The sequence below is a fragment of the Thrips palmi genome, unplaced genomic scaffold (assembly GCF_012932325.1).
Source record: "Thrips palmi isolate BJ-2018 unplaced genomic scaffold, TpBJ-2018v1 HiC_scaffold_3, whole genome shotgun sequence".
Lineage (NCBI taxonomy): Eukaryota > Metazoa > Arthropoda > Insecta > Thysanoptera > Thripidae > Thrips > Thrips palmi.
In genome coordinates this window covers 1,674,420-1,686,316 of record NW_023144630.1, presented here as the reverse complement: position 1 = coordinate 1,686,316, position 11,897 = coordinate 1,674,420, and the positions used below count along the sequence as shown (strand labels likewise).

Below are 11,897 nucleotides of genomic sequence, written 5' to 3'. Positions count from 1 at the left end.
CTCTAAATGAGACATGCCAGCAGTTGAGACAAAATGCTCACTTTTCACACACTTTTCAATAGCCAATATAAATCATAAAAAATAAAATAATATCAAATGAATCAACTTTTGTCATTATACATACCAACAATGATTGTGCAGTTGAACATTTCATCTAAATTTTTTGAATTCATCCAATCAAGACTAGGCCAATGCCAATATCTCTTTAACAAACCCTTTCGTGTTGGCAGTTGAATACCCGGAAATGGGAGACTAAGAGACAGCGGGGCAACATGAAGAGTTCCTTAGACCATCTCCAAACAATCACAGCCCCGCCAACAACCTCAACAGAATCACAAACAGTGATATTAATCACTCGCCACTTTGTGCAACACTCAGTCCCAAAGTCCACCGGTCCATGCATGATACACAAAGCTGTTGCCACCTGTCACCAGGAAGAAACTGAAGGAGAAAAGTAACAACTTGTTGGCACAACTAATGAGAGAGTCGGGAACTAAACAGGGATCCCTACCCAAATTTTTGTCAAAACAGCAAAGGAAACCTAAACCATCGATCCCTTGCTCCCCGACAGAAACTTGGCTAGACCCACCACTGAGTCGCGCCAACCAATTGTCAACTTGTGCGAGTCCCGGCAGGGTGCGGCAGGCCGGCCCTTGTGCAGTGGCGTGGCCCTGCGGCGTGGCCCTGCGGCGTGGCCCTGCGGCGTGGCCGTGGCCCTGGCCGCCCTACAGCCACCCCGCCGACACGTTGTGCCCGCTGACCGGCTGGATCCCGGGCGGCAGGTTGGGCAGGGTCGCCACCAGTCCGTTCCTGTTCTTGAACCACCGCTCGCCGCCGGTGGGGCTCGGGGGCTCCGCGGCGCCGGGAACCTGCCCCGGCGCCGCCGCCCCCGCCGCCGCAGTGCCCGCACTGCTGGAGGCCCCCGCCGCCCCCGGGGATGCCACCACCCCCAGGGCCGACGGCGAGGACGACCTGGACGTGGCGGCCGCCGCGCCGCCGGCGGCCTCGGACAGCAGCAGCGCGTCGGCCAGGCCCGCGCCCTCCGCCGGGGGCGCCGAGGCCGGCTGCTGCTGGTGCTGCAGGTGCTCGATGACGCGCGCCTCCGCCTCCTGCAGCTGGCGGGGCCGCGGCCTCGGCCGGGTCTCCATCACCTCCTCGGGGGTGCGCGCCGGCACGCTGGAGGCCCGCTGCAGCGCCTGAGGCAGGACAAGGACAGTCAGGACAGGGCGAGCCAGGCGAACCTTGAGGGTGACGGTGGATGGGCGTACCGTTTTGGAGGCAGCCGACGTGGAGGCCCCCGACGAGGACGGCCCCTGGAGCGAGCCGCTGAGGCCGTGCATGGCCACGTCGTCGCTGTCGTTGTTGGAGGTGGTCTGGACGGCGTGGCTGCCGCGCGACGTGTGGAACTTGTGCCGCTTGCGCTTGAGCGCGGCCAGCGCGTTGGCCAGCGGGTGGCCCAGCCCCTCCGTCGAGTCCGTGTCCGTGGCCTCCTCCGAGTTGGAGCGGCCGTGGCGCTGGTGGCGCGCGGCCCGCGACCCGTTGCACACCGAGTCCTCGGAGCGCGACCGGCTGATGAGGCGGCCCACGCGCCCCGACTTGGCGGCCTCGATGAGCGTGCCCCAGCGCCGCTTGTGCGAGCCGCCGAGCGCCGACCGGGACTTGCCGAGGTGCAGCCTGCGCACGCCCGGCCCGCCAGCCAAGCCAGGCCCACAGCGAGAGCGGTTAGTAAGGCATGCCTTGCAAGGCGCCGAGCGCACAGTGGGCCGGAAGACCGGCGGAGAGGGTCAAAATCCCGGACGCGTTTTGAGCTCCGGACTCGATAAACAGGTCTCGAACCTGTGTGACCCTACCAATGAGTTCCTAGTTTGAAGAGCAATCCATTGGTGAGGTTAGACGTTTGGTTCGAGTCCCATTTAGCGACTCTGGAGCTTAAAACGCGTCCGGGATTTTGACCGCCTTCACCGGTCTTCTAGCCCACTGTGGAGCGCACCGAGAGGAGCCGCGCGCCCGCCGAGGCCAGCCCGCCGCACACGGCCACGCGCCGGCTGGCCTAGCCTCGCGTCGGCGGGCGCTCGGCCTCGGGCGCTCTGGCAGCGAAGGGTCCGAAGAGCAAAGGCGCCGTGCGCGGAGCAGAAACAAAGAGGCGACATTTAGGCGCGACATTGAGGCTCGAGGCTCCACCGCGCACGGCGCTAGTGCACTATGCTGGCGGGGAAGGGACGCTGCTCGACCTCGATCGGAGTCCTTGGTGCTGGTGGCCGTCGGACGGGCCGGCTTGCTGGCCGTGCTGGCCCTGCTGGCCGTGCGGGCCGTGGCCAGAGCCGCGCCGGCCGACGCCCAGGACGCCGGACAGGGTGGAGCCGAACAGGTCGGGCCCGGCCAGCGCCCCGATCGCCCCCACCGACCCCTGCCCCGCCGCCGCGCCGCCGCCATTGTCCGCCGACGCGCAGATGGGTTCGTCCGACTGGTCCGAGACGAGGGTCATCTCCACCACGGGGGACAGGTTGGGGCCGCCCGACGAGGACGGCGGCGGCGCGATGTTGAAGCCCTTCATCAGGCGCCGCTCCTTCTGCCGGTTCTTCTTGCCGCCGGAGCCTGGCGGAAAGGAAACAACGGAGTGGTGGTCATTCAGGAAGACGGCGCTCAGTGGGCCAGAAGACCGGTGGAGGCGGTCAAAATCCCAGACGCGTTTTGAGCTCCAGAGTCGCTAAACGGTACTCGAACCGAACGTGTGACCCCACCAATGGATTCCTCGTTCGGAGAGCAATCCATTGGTGGGGTCACACGCACGGTTCGAGTCCTGTTTAGCGACTCTGGAGCTCAAAACGCGTCTTCTTAAGGCTCGATCACCGAGGTGGTTACCTGCGCCCGTGGAGGACGACGTGTGCGTGTTCATGCCGGAGTTCTTGAGGATCTCGATGAGCTCGCAGCGGAAGGCCGAGATGTCCTGCTTGATCTCGTTGACGTCGTCCTCGGTGACGCCCTGCGACTCGGCCTTGCGCTGCTCCACCGTCACGTACCGCCGCACCAGGTTGCGCATGATGCTCTGGGAGAAAAAGGAAATTGAATTGGGATTCGAACCCGCGTCTTCGAGCAGCTGGACCGGGCGTAGGCCCACTCACCTGATAGCGGAAGTCCCTCTCACTGGCCTGCTTCACCTTTCTCTGCGAGGAGCGAAACAGAGAGAGAGAGGCCAAGGTGTAAGTCAATTACCAAGTTGCACTCGGGGGGCTGAGTTTAATAGGCTTAGCGTGCCGGCATCGCAAGTACACGCTCTACAGTGTCTACGCAGCGGCCGGCCGGTGAGCTTCGGAACAGCGTGGCGCGAAGCGGCGAAGCGCTCTCTCGGGGGAACTATTACACCTGGCCGTGACTGCGAGTGGCGTGGGGAGGAGCGTCACCTTTGGTTTCCAAGGGAGTGCCTTGCTTAACTTTTCTAAGGGGTGTAAGTGAATTTTAAAAATTGGCCAGATGGGCGTCTTTTTACAAGCATGGCTGTCTCAATGGAATAGCCAAAAAGTTGCAACAAATGACATGGGATAGGAAGTGACAGGAGAAAGTTATTCAGCTTCAAAAGTACAACAATCTCCCAAAGCGACCCTCGAGGGCGCGCAAGCACACTGCAAAGGGGTGCACAGTGGGCCAGAAGACCGGAGGGAGCGGCCAAACTGTAGACGCGTTTTGAGCTCCAGAGTCGCTTAAAAGGACTTGAACTGAACCTGTGACCCCACCAATGGATTCCTCGTTCGGAGAGCAATCCATTGGTGGGGTCACACGCTAGGTTCGAGTCCCATTTAGCGACTCTGGAGCTCAAAACGCGTCTGGAGTTTTGGCCGCCTCGGTCTTCTGGCCCACTGTGTGCACTCACCCTGATGGTGCGCATGTGCTCCTTCTTGGCGGCGCGCGAGTGTCCGCACAGCTTGCGTTGCACCCATCTGCAGATGTAGAAGATGCTCTTGGGCGTGGGGATCACGTTGAAGGGCGGCGGCGCGGTGCCTCCCTCCTCGAAGTACGAGATCCACAGCTTGCTGCGGGCGAACTTCCACTCGGTGTCGGCGCGTTCCTGCCCAAGCAAACCACTTTTTACCAACGTTTCCGCGCGCAAACCACACGGCAAAAAAAAAAAGACTTACGGAAATGAGCTGGTAGGAGTGGTTCATGGTGGCGATGAGCAGGTTGAGCAGCACCACGATGTTGATGACGGAGTACGTCCCGAACATGAGCATGCCCCAGAAGCGCGTGAAGCTCTTGATCCCGGCCAGCTCGAAGTTGTCCAGGTCCACCAGCCCGAACACGGCCCAGAAGAGGGTCTGCGTCGTCTCGAAAAGGCTGGCAAAGAACGCGGCCGGTCAGTGCGCGCCAGGGGCACAGTGTATTTGCCAGAAGACCGGTGGAGGCGGCCAAAACTCTAGACGCGTTTTGAGCTCCAGAGTTGCTAAACAGGACTCGAACCGAGCGTGCGACGCCACCAATGGTTTCCTCGATCGATGAGCAATCCATTGGTGGGGTCACCCCTGGTGGGGTCGAGCCCTGTTTGGCGACTCTGGAGCTCAAGACGCGTCTTTGGCCGCCTCCACCGGTCTTCTGGCCCACTGTGAGGCGGGCCAGGCGGCCAAACTAAGTGCGGCGCGTCCGGACTCACTTGGCGAACCGCCTCCAGACGACGCACGCGTCGCGGTCCGGCGCGTGGGTCGAGTTGGCGGCCTGCTGGGTGGGCTGGTTCTTGTTGCAGATCTGCTTCTCCATGTCCGCGTAGTACCACAGCAACTGGTTCAGACCTGCGGCACGACAGCGGGAGGCTCAAACACCAGGAGGAGGCCGGAGGGCGAAGTCCGAGGCCTCAAGTCGAGGCCTGGGCGAGGCCGGGGCGAGGCCCGGAAAAGCGACGCCGGGGCACGGCGGGCACGGCGCCACGGCACGGCGGCCATAAAAGTTGAAAGCACTCAGCGGAACGCAGCGACGCAGCGACGCAGTCCGGCCTGGCCTGCCCACGCACACAGTGGATTTGCCAGAAGACCGGTGGAGGCGGCCAAAACTCTAGACGCGTTTTGAGCTCCAGAGTCGCTGAACAGGACTCGAACCGAACGTGTGACCCCACCAATGGATTGCTCTCCGAACGAAGAATCCATTGGCGGGGTCACACGTTCGGTTCGAGTCCCATTTAGCGACTCTTGAGCTGAAATCGCGTCTAGAGTTTTGGCCGCCTCCGCCGGTCTTCTGGCCCACTGTGCGCAGTGCCGGCGCACGGCGGCTGTTGCCAACTCACCGCAAGAAAAGGCGAACAGCACCAGGACGTAGAGGAAGAAGAACTTCATGATGTCCAAGACCATCCGGCTGAGGGACACTTGCAGCGGCCCCAGGTACGGGTTCACGGAGAAGATGTAGACCAGCTTGAGGGAGCTGCGACAAGGAGGCGAGCTTACAGTGGTACAGCCCCAAACGTCCGGCCGGCGGCCAGCGCGCCCCGGGGGGACACTGCCAGAAATCTACAAACTTGCACCCCGGGGGAGGCGCATCCATTATTCGCAGCGCCACCAACTTGATGCCGAGGAGGGGGGGGGGGAACCAGAGGGGACCCACCTGAAAATGTTGGCAGCAGAAAACAGTCCTTCCGATATGAGCATGGGGTCCCAAGTGTCCCACTGTTCGCGCGGCAGGTCGGCCAGGCCGTAGGGAGACATCTCCTTCTCCTTCTGGACCTGCGGGGAAAATGAGACCGTTTGAACAGAGTCATGGAAAAGAACCAGCAGAGGTGGTGCCTAGTCATGTGGTAGCGAGGCGACACAAACCTGGTAGTAGGCCACGACCCGGAGTGCCACCGTTGCCACGTACAGTGAGTTGGTGACAAAGTCTATTACGTTCCACATATCATTGGCATACTCTTCTAATCCGACGTCCCACAACTGTTTCACCTCGCTCCATATCAAACCTAGGTAAAGAAAAATCATTAAAAAATATTGTAATACACACAGGCCATGGCGGGAGTCGAACCCGCGACACAGTGACCGGTGAAGGCGGCAAAAATTCTAGACGCGTTTTGAGCTCCAGAGTCCCGTGGCCCCTCTTCGAACGAGGAATCCATTGGTGGGGTCACACGTTCGTTTTGAGTCCCATTTAGCGACTCTGGAGCTCTGCACGCGCCTAGAGTTTTGGCCGCCTCCACCGGTCTTATCCACTGTACTCACCGAGCACCCACGCGAGGATGAAGCACTCCACGACGGTGGGAGGCGCGCCCCGCTTGGTGGTGATGTCGTGGCTCTCGTCGTTACTACTAGGATCGGCTCCGAAAATCCATTCGGCTATCACAGACTCGATGCGTTGGGAAGCTAGGATAAGTAAAACTGCAACAAGAGAAGCCAGGTCAGCCAATCCTCGGTCCTCGTCAGCCCAGTGTAGTTTGTCTGCCAGAAACAGAGGCCTGCCAAAAAGCAGGACGATGCTTTATGTGGGATTGCACACGGCGTTTCAAGGGCTGTGAAAATTTACGCAGACCATAAAGCAGAGTCGTTAACGGCATTCCCGATTTTAGAGTTTCGGGCGGCAGGCCCGGCAGGGACTGGGTGCAGCGCTGCGGCGCTCGCGAGGGAAATGCCTCTTTCACAGCGAGATAACTTATTTTTGCGAGAGTACGAGCGTGCGCGCCGTTCAACGGGATATTGGGCTCTTTGTCGCTCTGGACCCTCACTGTAAAAAAAAACTTAAAACGCGTTTTGAGCTCCAGAGTCGCTAAATGGGACTCGAACCGAACGTGTAACCCCACCAATGGACTCCTCGTTCGGAGAGCAATCCATTGGTGGGGTCACACGTTCGGTTCGAGTCCCATTTAGCGACTCTGGAGCTCTGCACGCGTTCCAGGACTGGCCAAGTGGGACTCACAAAGGAAGGTGAAGTAGGAAGCAGCGTGGCAGAGGAACTTGATGAAGGGCTTTCGCAGCGTCTGCCCCACGCCGGAGTGCGGCCCGATGACGTACACCGCCGAGAAGAAGGGGAACATGGCGCCGATGCGCACGATCTCCAGCGCCTGCAGCACCATGTTCTTGCGGCGGAAGCCCGGCAGGCCCTCGTACCAGATGGAGGCCAGCAGCTGCTGCACGTTGGGGTGGGCCACGAACTGCAACCGGAACAGGTCAACAGTGGTCCAGACGTGGTTCGAGCTCCAGAGTCGCTAAATGGGACTCGAACCGAACGTGTGACCCCACCAATGGATTGCTCTCCGCACGAGGAATCCATTGGTGGGGTCACACGCTCGGTTCGAGTCCTTTTCGCGGCTCCTCTTCTCGCGTTACACACTTTACGCTTGACATGCAATCCCTGCGTGAGGCACATCTCCGTCCCTTTTTTACCGAGGGAGGAATACTTTGCGACGGGCGAATTGAACGCGGCGCGGGACGCGATTTGGATAACGCTGTGGGGGGGGGGGGGGGGGTGACGTCAAGAAGGCAAGAAGGGCGCGGCTGGCCGGCCGTCCTCCACTGTAACGAGGCACATTTGTTACGAGAGAGGGCCGAAGGGCACAGGACGGCCCGGTCGGTCCGGCAGCCTGGGCCGGGCAAGGCCAAGCAAGGCCAGGCCGAGGACGAGGAAAAGTCCGCCTGCCTCGGCGGACCGTGCGCGGTCGCAGCCAGCAGCAGCCAGCAGGCAGGCGGGCACCGCACAGTGGGCCAGAAGACCCGTGGAGGCGGACAAAACTCTAGACGCGTTTTGAGCTGCAGAGTCGCTAAACGGGACTCGAACCGACCGTGTGACCCCACCAATGGATTGCTCTCCAAACGAGGAATCCATTGGTGGGTTCACACGTTCGGTTCGAGTCCCACTTAGCGACAATGGAGCTGAAAATTTGTCTAGACTTTTGTCCGCCTCTAACGGTCTTCTGGCCCACTGTGCACCGCGCTGGGATCACTCCCAGACAGAGGGGTGCTCCCTGCAGTCCGCGTTTTTGCCGGACGGCGCGCCTAATCCAGCCGTTCATGCGCACTAAACGGCGGCCGCCCCGCCCCGCCCCGCCCCGCTCCGCCCCGCCCCGCCGGCGAAGCTCCGTGGGGACTTTAATGACAATACGCCACACGTGACTACGGGGCCAGTTTCCGGACGCCGCCTGGCCACGCCCTCCGGCCGCGCCGTCCCTGGCCGTCCCCCACCGCGTCAACCGCCAGACCCCGGGCCAGACAGACCGGGCCAGACCGCCAGCAAGCCGACTGCCTCTCTCCCTCCCACAGGACGCAGTGTCGCTGCGGCGCCTATCTCAGAACGGGGCACCGCGAAAAACAAAGCACCCGCCATCTCCAAAAGCAAAAAAAAAAAATAAATAAATAAAAAAAAAAAAATAAAAAAATAGGCAGGTGTGGGGATTCGAACGCGAGACTCCAGGTTGAAAGCGAAGCCTCTACCGATGCGGCCACTGCGACGCGTTTCCGACAGTGCATATTCAATAAGCCGCTGGCCTGGACAACCCTCCAGTGTCCCCTACCCCTCCCCCTCGAGCGGGGCCCACGCGGCCCATGCGCAGTCAAGGCCATATCTCCATGATAGCATCCCCTGCATGCAAATTGCCGTTTCGGCCTCTTTAGCCGCCAACAACTGAATGCTTGCGCGCCCCCCGGTCCCTCCGGTCCCCCCGGTCGGCATGGCAACGCGAGCGGTGCGAGCAACGCGACGGCGCGTCACGCTGGACGCTGATTTATGTCTCCAGCTCCGCGGCTCCAGGCTGACTCCAGGCTGACTCCAGGCTTGCTCCAGGCGGGCTCCAGGCTGACTTCAGGCTGGCTCCAGGCTGCAGGCCGCACTCCAGCGTGACGCAACGTCGCGGTGGGCCGGAAGGCCAGTGGAGGCGGTCAAAATCCCGGACGCGTTTTGAGCTCCAGAGTCGCTAAATGGGACTCGAACCGAACGTGTGACCCCACCAATGGATTCCTCGTTCGGAGAGCAATCCATTGGTGGGGTCACATGCTCGGTTCGAGTCCTGTTTAGCGACTCTGGAGCTCAAAACGTTACGGTGTCGTGTCTGAACACGCCCCGCCCCGCGCTCCAGGCTCCGCGTCGCACCCTGCCCACCCTGCACTGCACGCTGTTCGCGCAGACTAATGGTGGACAGCAAGGCGGACAGAGATTGGACAGATAGCTGACAGATCGTTAGTGGGGCGGGGCGGGGCGGGGCGACGCGCCGAGTGCCGGGCTCAGTGGCCCCGCTGGCCCCACGTGTAGACAAATAATGAAAACCACAGCCCGGACATCTGTGTCGGCTGCCAGGCTGCCAGCTAACAAGAACACGGCGCGAGGAAAAAAGAGGACACGCCGTGAAGGGAGAGACAAAGACAACGTGGTGCAAAAAATTTGTTTTTCTTGTTGTTGCCGAGGGATGCAACATTCCTTCCGCGCGATGGAATCCATTCAGAGCGGAATAAACTGACATAACTAATGCCAAGTAATTGATTTGGAAGACATCGCACAGTGGGCCAGAAGACCGGTGGAGGCGGCCGAAACTCCAGACGCGTTTTGACCTCCGGAGCAGCCAAATGGGACTCGAACCGGACTGTGACCCCACCAATGGACTCCTCGTTCGGAGAGCAATCCATTGGTGGGATCACACGTTCGGTTCGAGTCCCATTTAGCGACTCTGCAGCTCAAAACGCGCCTGGAGTTTTGGCCGCCTCCACCGGTCTTCTGGCCCACTGGCACTGTGCATCGCCGAGGCGACGTTCCAGTGGCCGTGCCGGCATCAGCACTGCCCGCAGACTCTCGCTCCGACTCTCTCCCACTCATGGGGCGTCCCGTGTCGGTGCGAGGGAGACAGAGCGACGAAAGCGACTCTCGGAATCAGTCTGCTGGGCACGGCAGCGGACGCGGCGGACGCCACCAAGTTCCGCGACATTGACTGGCCACTCGTGCGAGCGACCCACCCTGCTCGCTGTGCTCTCAGGCTTTCCCCCATCGAGAAGGGGTTCGAAAATCACCCACAAACCGGCAATTCCGGACTTTAATTTGAAAAAAAAAAGTAAATAGCCTGGGATTTGAACCCACGACATAGGGGTCCAGAGGCGATCACTCTGTCCACGCAGCTACTATAGATTTCCACCAACATGGAGCTGGCGGCGTCTGCAGCAAAGTGAGACACACGGAACGGAGGCCTTTGCTGTACCCATCATTTTTTCAGCTGCATCTGCACCTGTTCCCGCCAGGACACAGGACGGACATTGAGAGAGGGAGAAAGAGAGAGAGAGAGAGAGATGGGTGATTGCCTTCCCACTAGAGGAAAAGAGAGACGGGAAAAAAATACAAAGCTGCGACGCCAATGGCCAGCGATGATTCCAGCAGAAACGCATGAAAAATACGCAATTCCCTTTTTGCTCAAAGTGTGATGATTTTCCCGGTGTGCTTTTTGTTCGTTGCAGAGGGGGGGGGGGTGCAGACTGCTTACGGTACAGCCGCCCGCCGGAAACGGCGGATTAACGGGGTGCGCTCGGCAGGGGCTGTTCGCACCCCGGACAGACGGACGGGCGGGCAGCCAGGCAGACAGACAGACAGACAGACAGACAGACTCCCACACTGTCGGTCGTGGGAATTGCGTATGCATGTTTCATACGGCGCCGCCAGTCACCGCTAAATTTCCCGGCCGAGACAACATTTCTTCGGCGGGGTAATTAATTTCAAGTGGCGGCGGTAAGGCGTGGAAAGTCACCGCCGCACAGTGGGCCAGAAGACCGGTGGAGGCGGACAAAACTCTAGACGCGTTTCGAGCTCCAGAGTCGCTGAATGAGACTCGAACCGAACGTGTGACCCCACCAATGGATTGCTCTCCGAACGAGGAATCCATTGGTGGGGTCACACGTTCGATTCGAGTCCCATTTAGCGACTCTGAAGCTCGGAACGCGTCTAGGGTTTTGTCCGCCTCCACCGGTCTTCTGGCCCACTGTGCGCCTTGCCCACACCGCCCTCGACGTCACTGCCAACGCGCGGCCCGGCGAGGGCCCCAGCTTTTTGCCCGCTCTGAATATAGGGCCGCGAAAAAGGGGGCCAGAAAATTGAAGAGGATAAAAAAGAGGGAAGGGAGACTTGATGAACTCGGCTGGCGCGACGAAAATGCCGTTTGCAGGGCAGAGAAATTGTCGGGCGTCAACTGAACGTGATGTTTCTGTATCATTAACCCGCTGCTAAAGGCCCATGGGTGGGGGTGCCGGGTGAAGAAGCGGACACACACGCCCCCCCCCCCTCTCTCTCTCTCTCGCACACACACTGCGCAGATCACGGGCCGCTTCCGGGCGAGTGGTTCATTTTATCCGCGGCTGTCTCGCTGTCCCGCTGGGACAATCATTATATCCCGAAGCCGGTCAGGCCGAGGCCGGGCAGACGGGGCTGGCAGCCACGGGTGCCGGTTCGCCGGACGGGCAGTCGAGGCTGGCAGACTGCAATGACTTTTCATTAAAGCGCGGACGCGGCCGGGCTGCGTTCGGCGGTTCCCGCAAATCCTCCAGGCATTGGGTTCCCGAACGCGCGAATCGCGACATGGGTGAAAAAAGGGGGGGGGGGGTACTCCGGCCCGTCACGCCTTGTCCATATCGGAAATCACCCACAACGAGGCCGCATTTTTATTTCCGCTCGCCACGCGTGGAGGGGACAATGTCGGACAAAAAATGAGTCATAAAACATTTATGTCGAAAAAATACCGGGATTCGGATTTGATTGTGAAAGGAAAGTCACGGGCGGCGCGTTGCTGCACAGTGGGCCAGAAGGCCGGTGGAGGCGACCAAAACTCTGGACGCGTTTTGAGCTCCAGAGTCGCTAAATGGGACTCGAACCGGACGTGTGACCCCATCAATGGATTGCTCTCCGAACGAGGAATCCATTGGTGGGGTCACACGTCCGGTTCGAGTCCTGTTCGAGCTCAAAACGCGTCTAGGGTT

General features: G+C 60.3%; 1 protein-coding gene across 1 annotated transcript in view; it reads right to left on the bottom strand.

The window, feature by feature from the left end:
- LOC117648395 (transient receptor potential-gamma protein) overlaps positions 1-11,897 on the bottom strand; it is a 32,896-nt gene that overhangs the window by 668 nt on the left and 20,331 nt on the right. The window contains exons 7-21 of the mRNA XM_034390903.1: positions 6,877-7,111; positions 6,186-6,341; positions 5,790-5,929; positions 5,581-5,699; positions 5,267-5,400; positions 4,643-4,778; positions 4,134-4,329; positions 3,869-4,063; positions 3,123-3,164; positions 2,863-3,046; positions 2,402-2,595; positions 2,232-2,293; positions 1,269-1,674; positions 1,138-1,196; positions 125-252 (exon numbers count right to left, since the gene is read on the bottom strand). Coding sequence (XP_034246794.1) covers positions 125-252; positions 1,138-1,196; positions 1,269-1,674; positions 2,232-2,293; positions 2,402-2,595; positions 2,863-3,046; positions 3,123-3,164; positions 3,869-4,063; positions 4,134-4,329; positions 4,643-4,778; positions 5,267-5,400; positions 5,581-5,699; positions 5,790-5,929; positions 6,186-6,341; positions 6,877-7,111 — 2,386 coding nt within the window. The remainder of the gene's footprint in view (positions 1-124; positions 253-1,137; positions 1,197-1,268; positions 1,675-2,231; positions 2,294-2,401; positions 2,596-2,862; positions 3,047-3,122; positions 3,165-3,868; positions 4,064-4,133; positions 4,330-4,642; positions 4,779-5,266; positions 5,401-5,580; positions 5,700-5,789; positions 5,930-6,185; positions 6,342-6,876; positions 7,112-11,897) is intronic.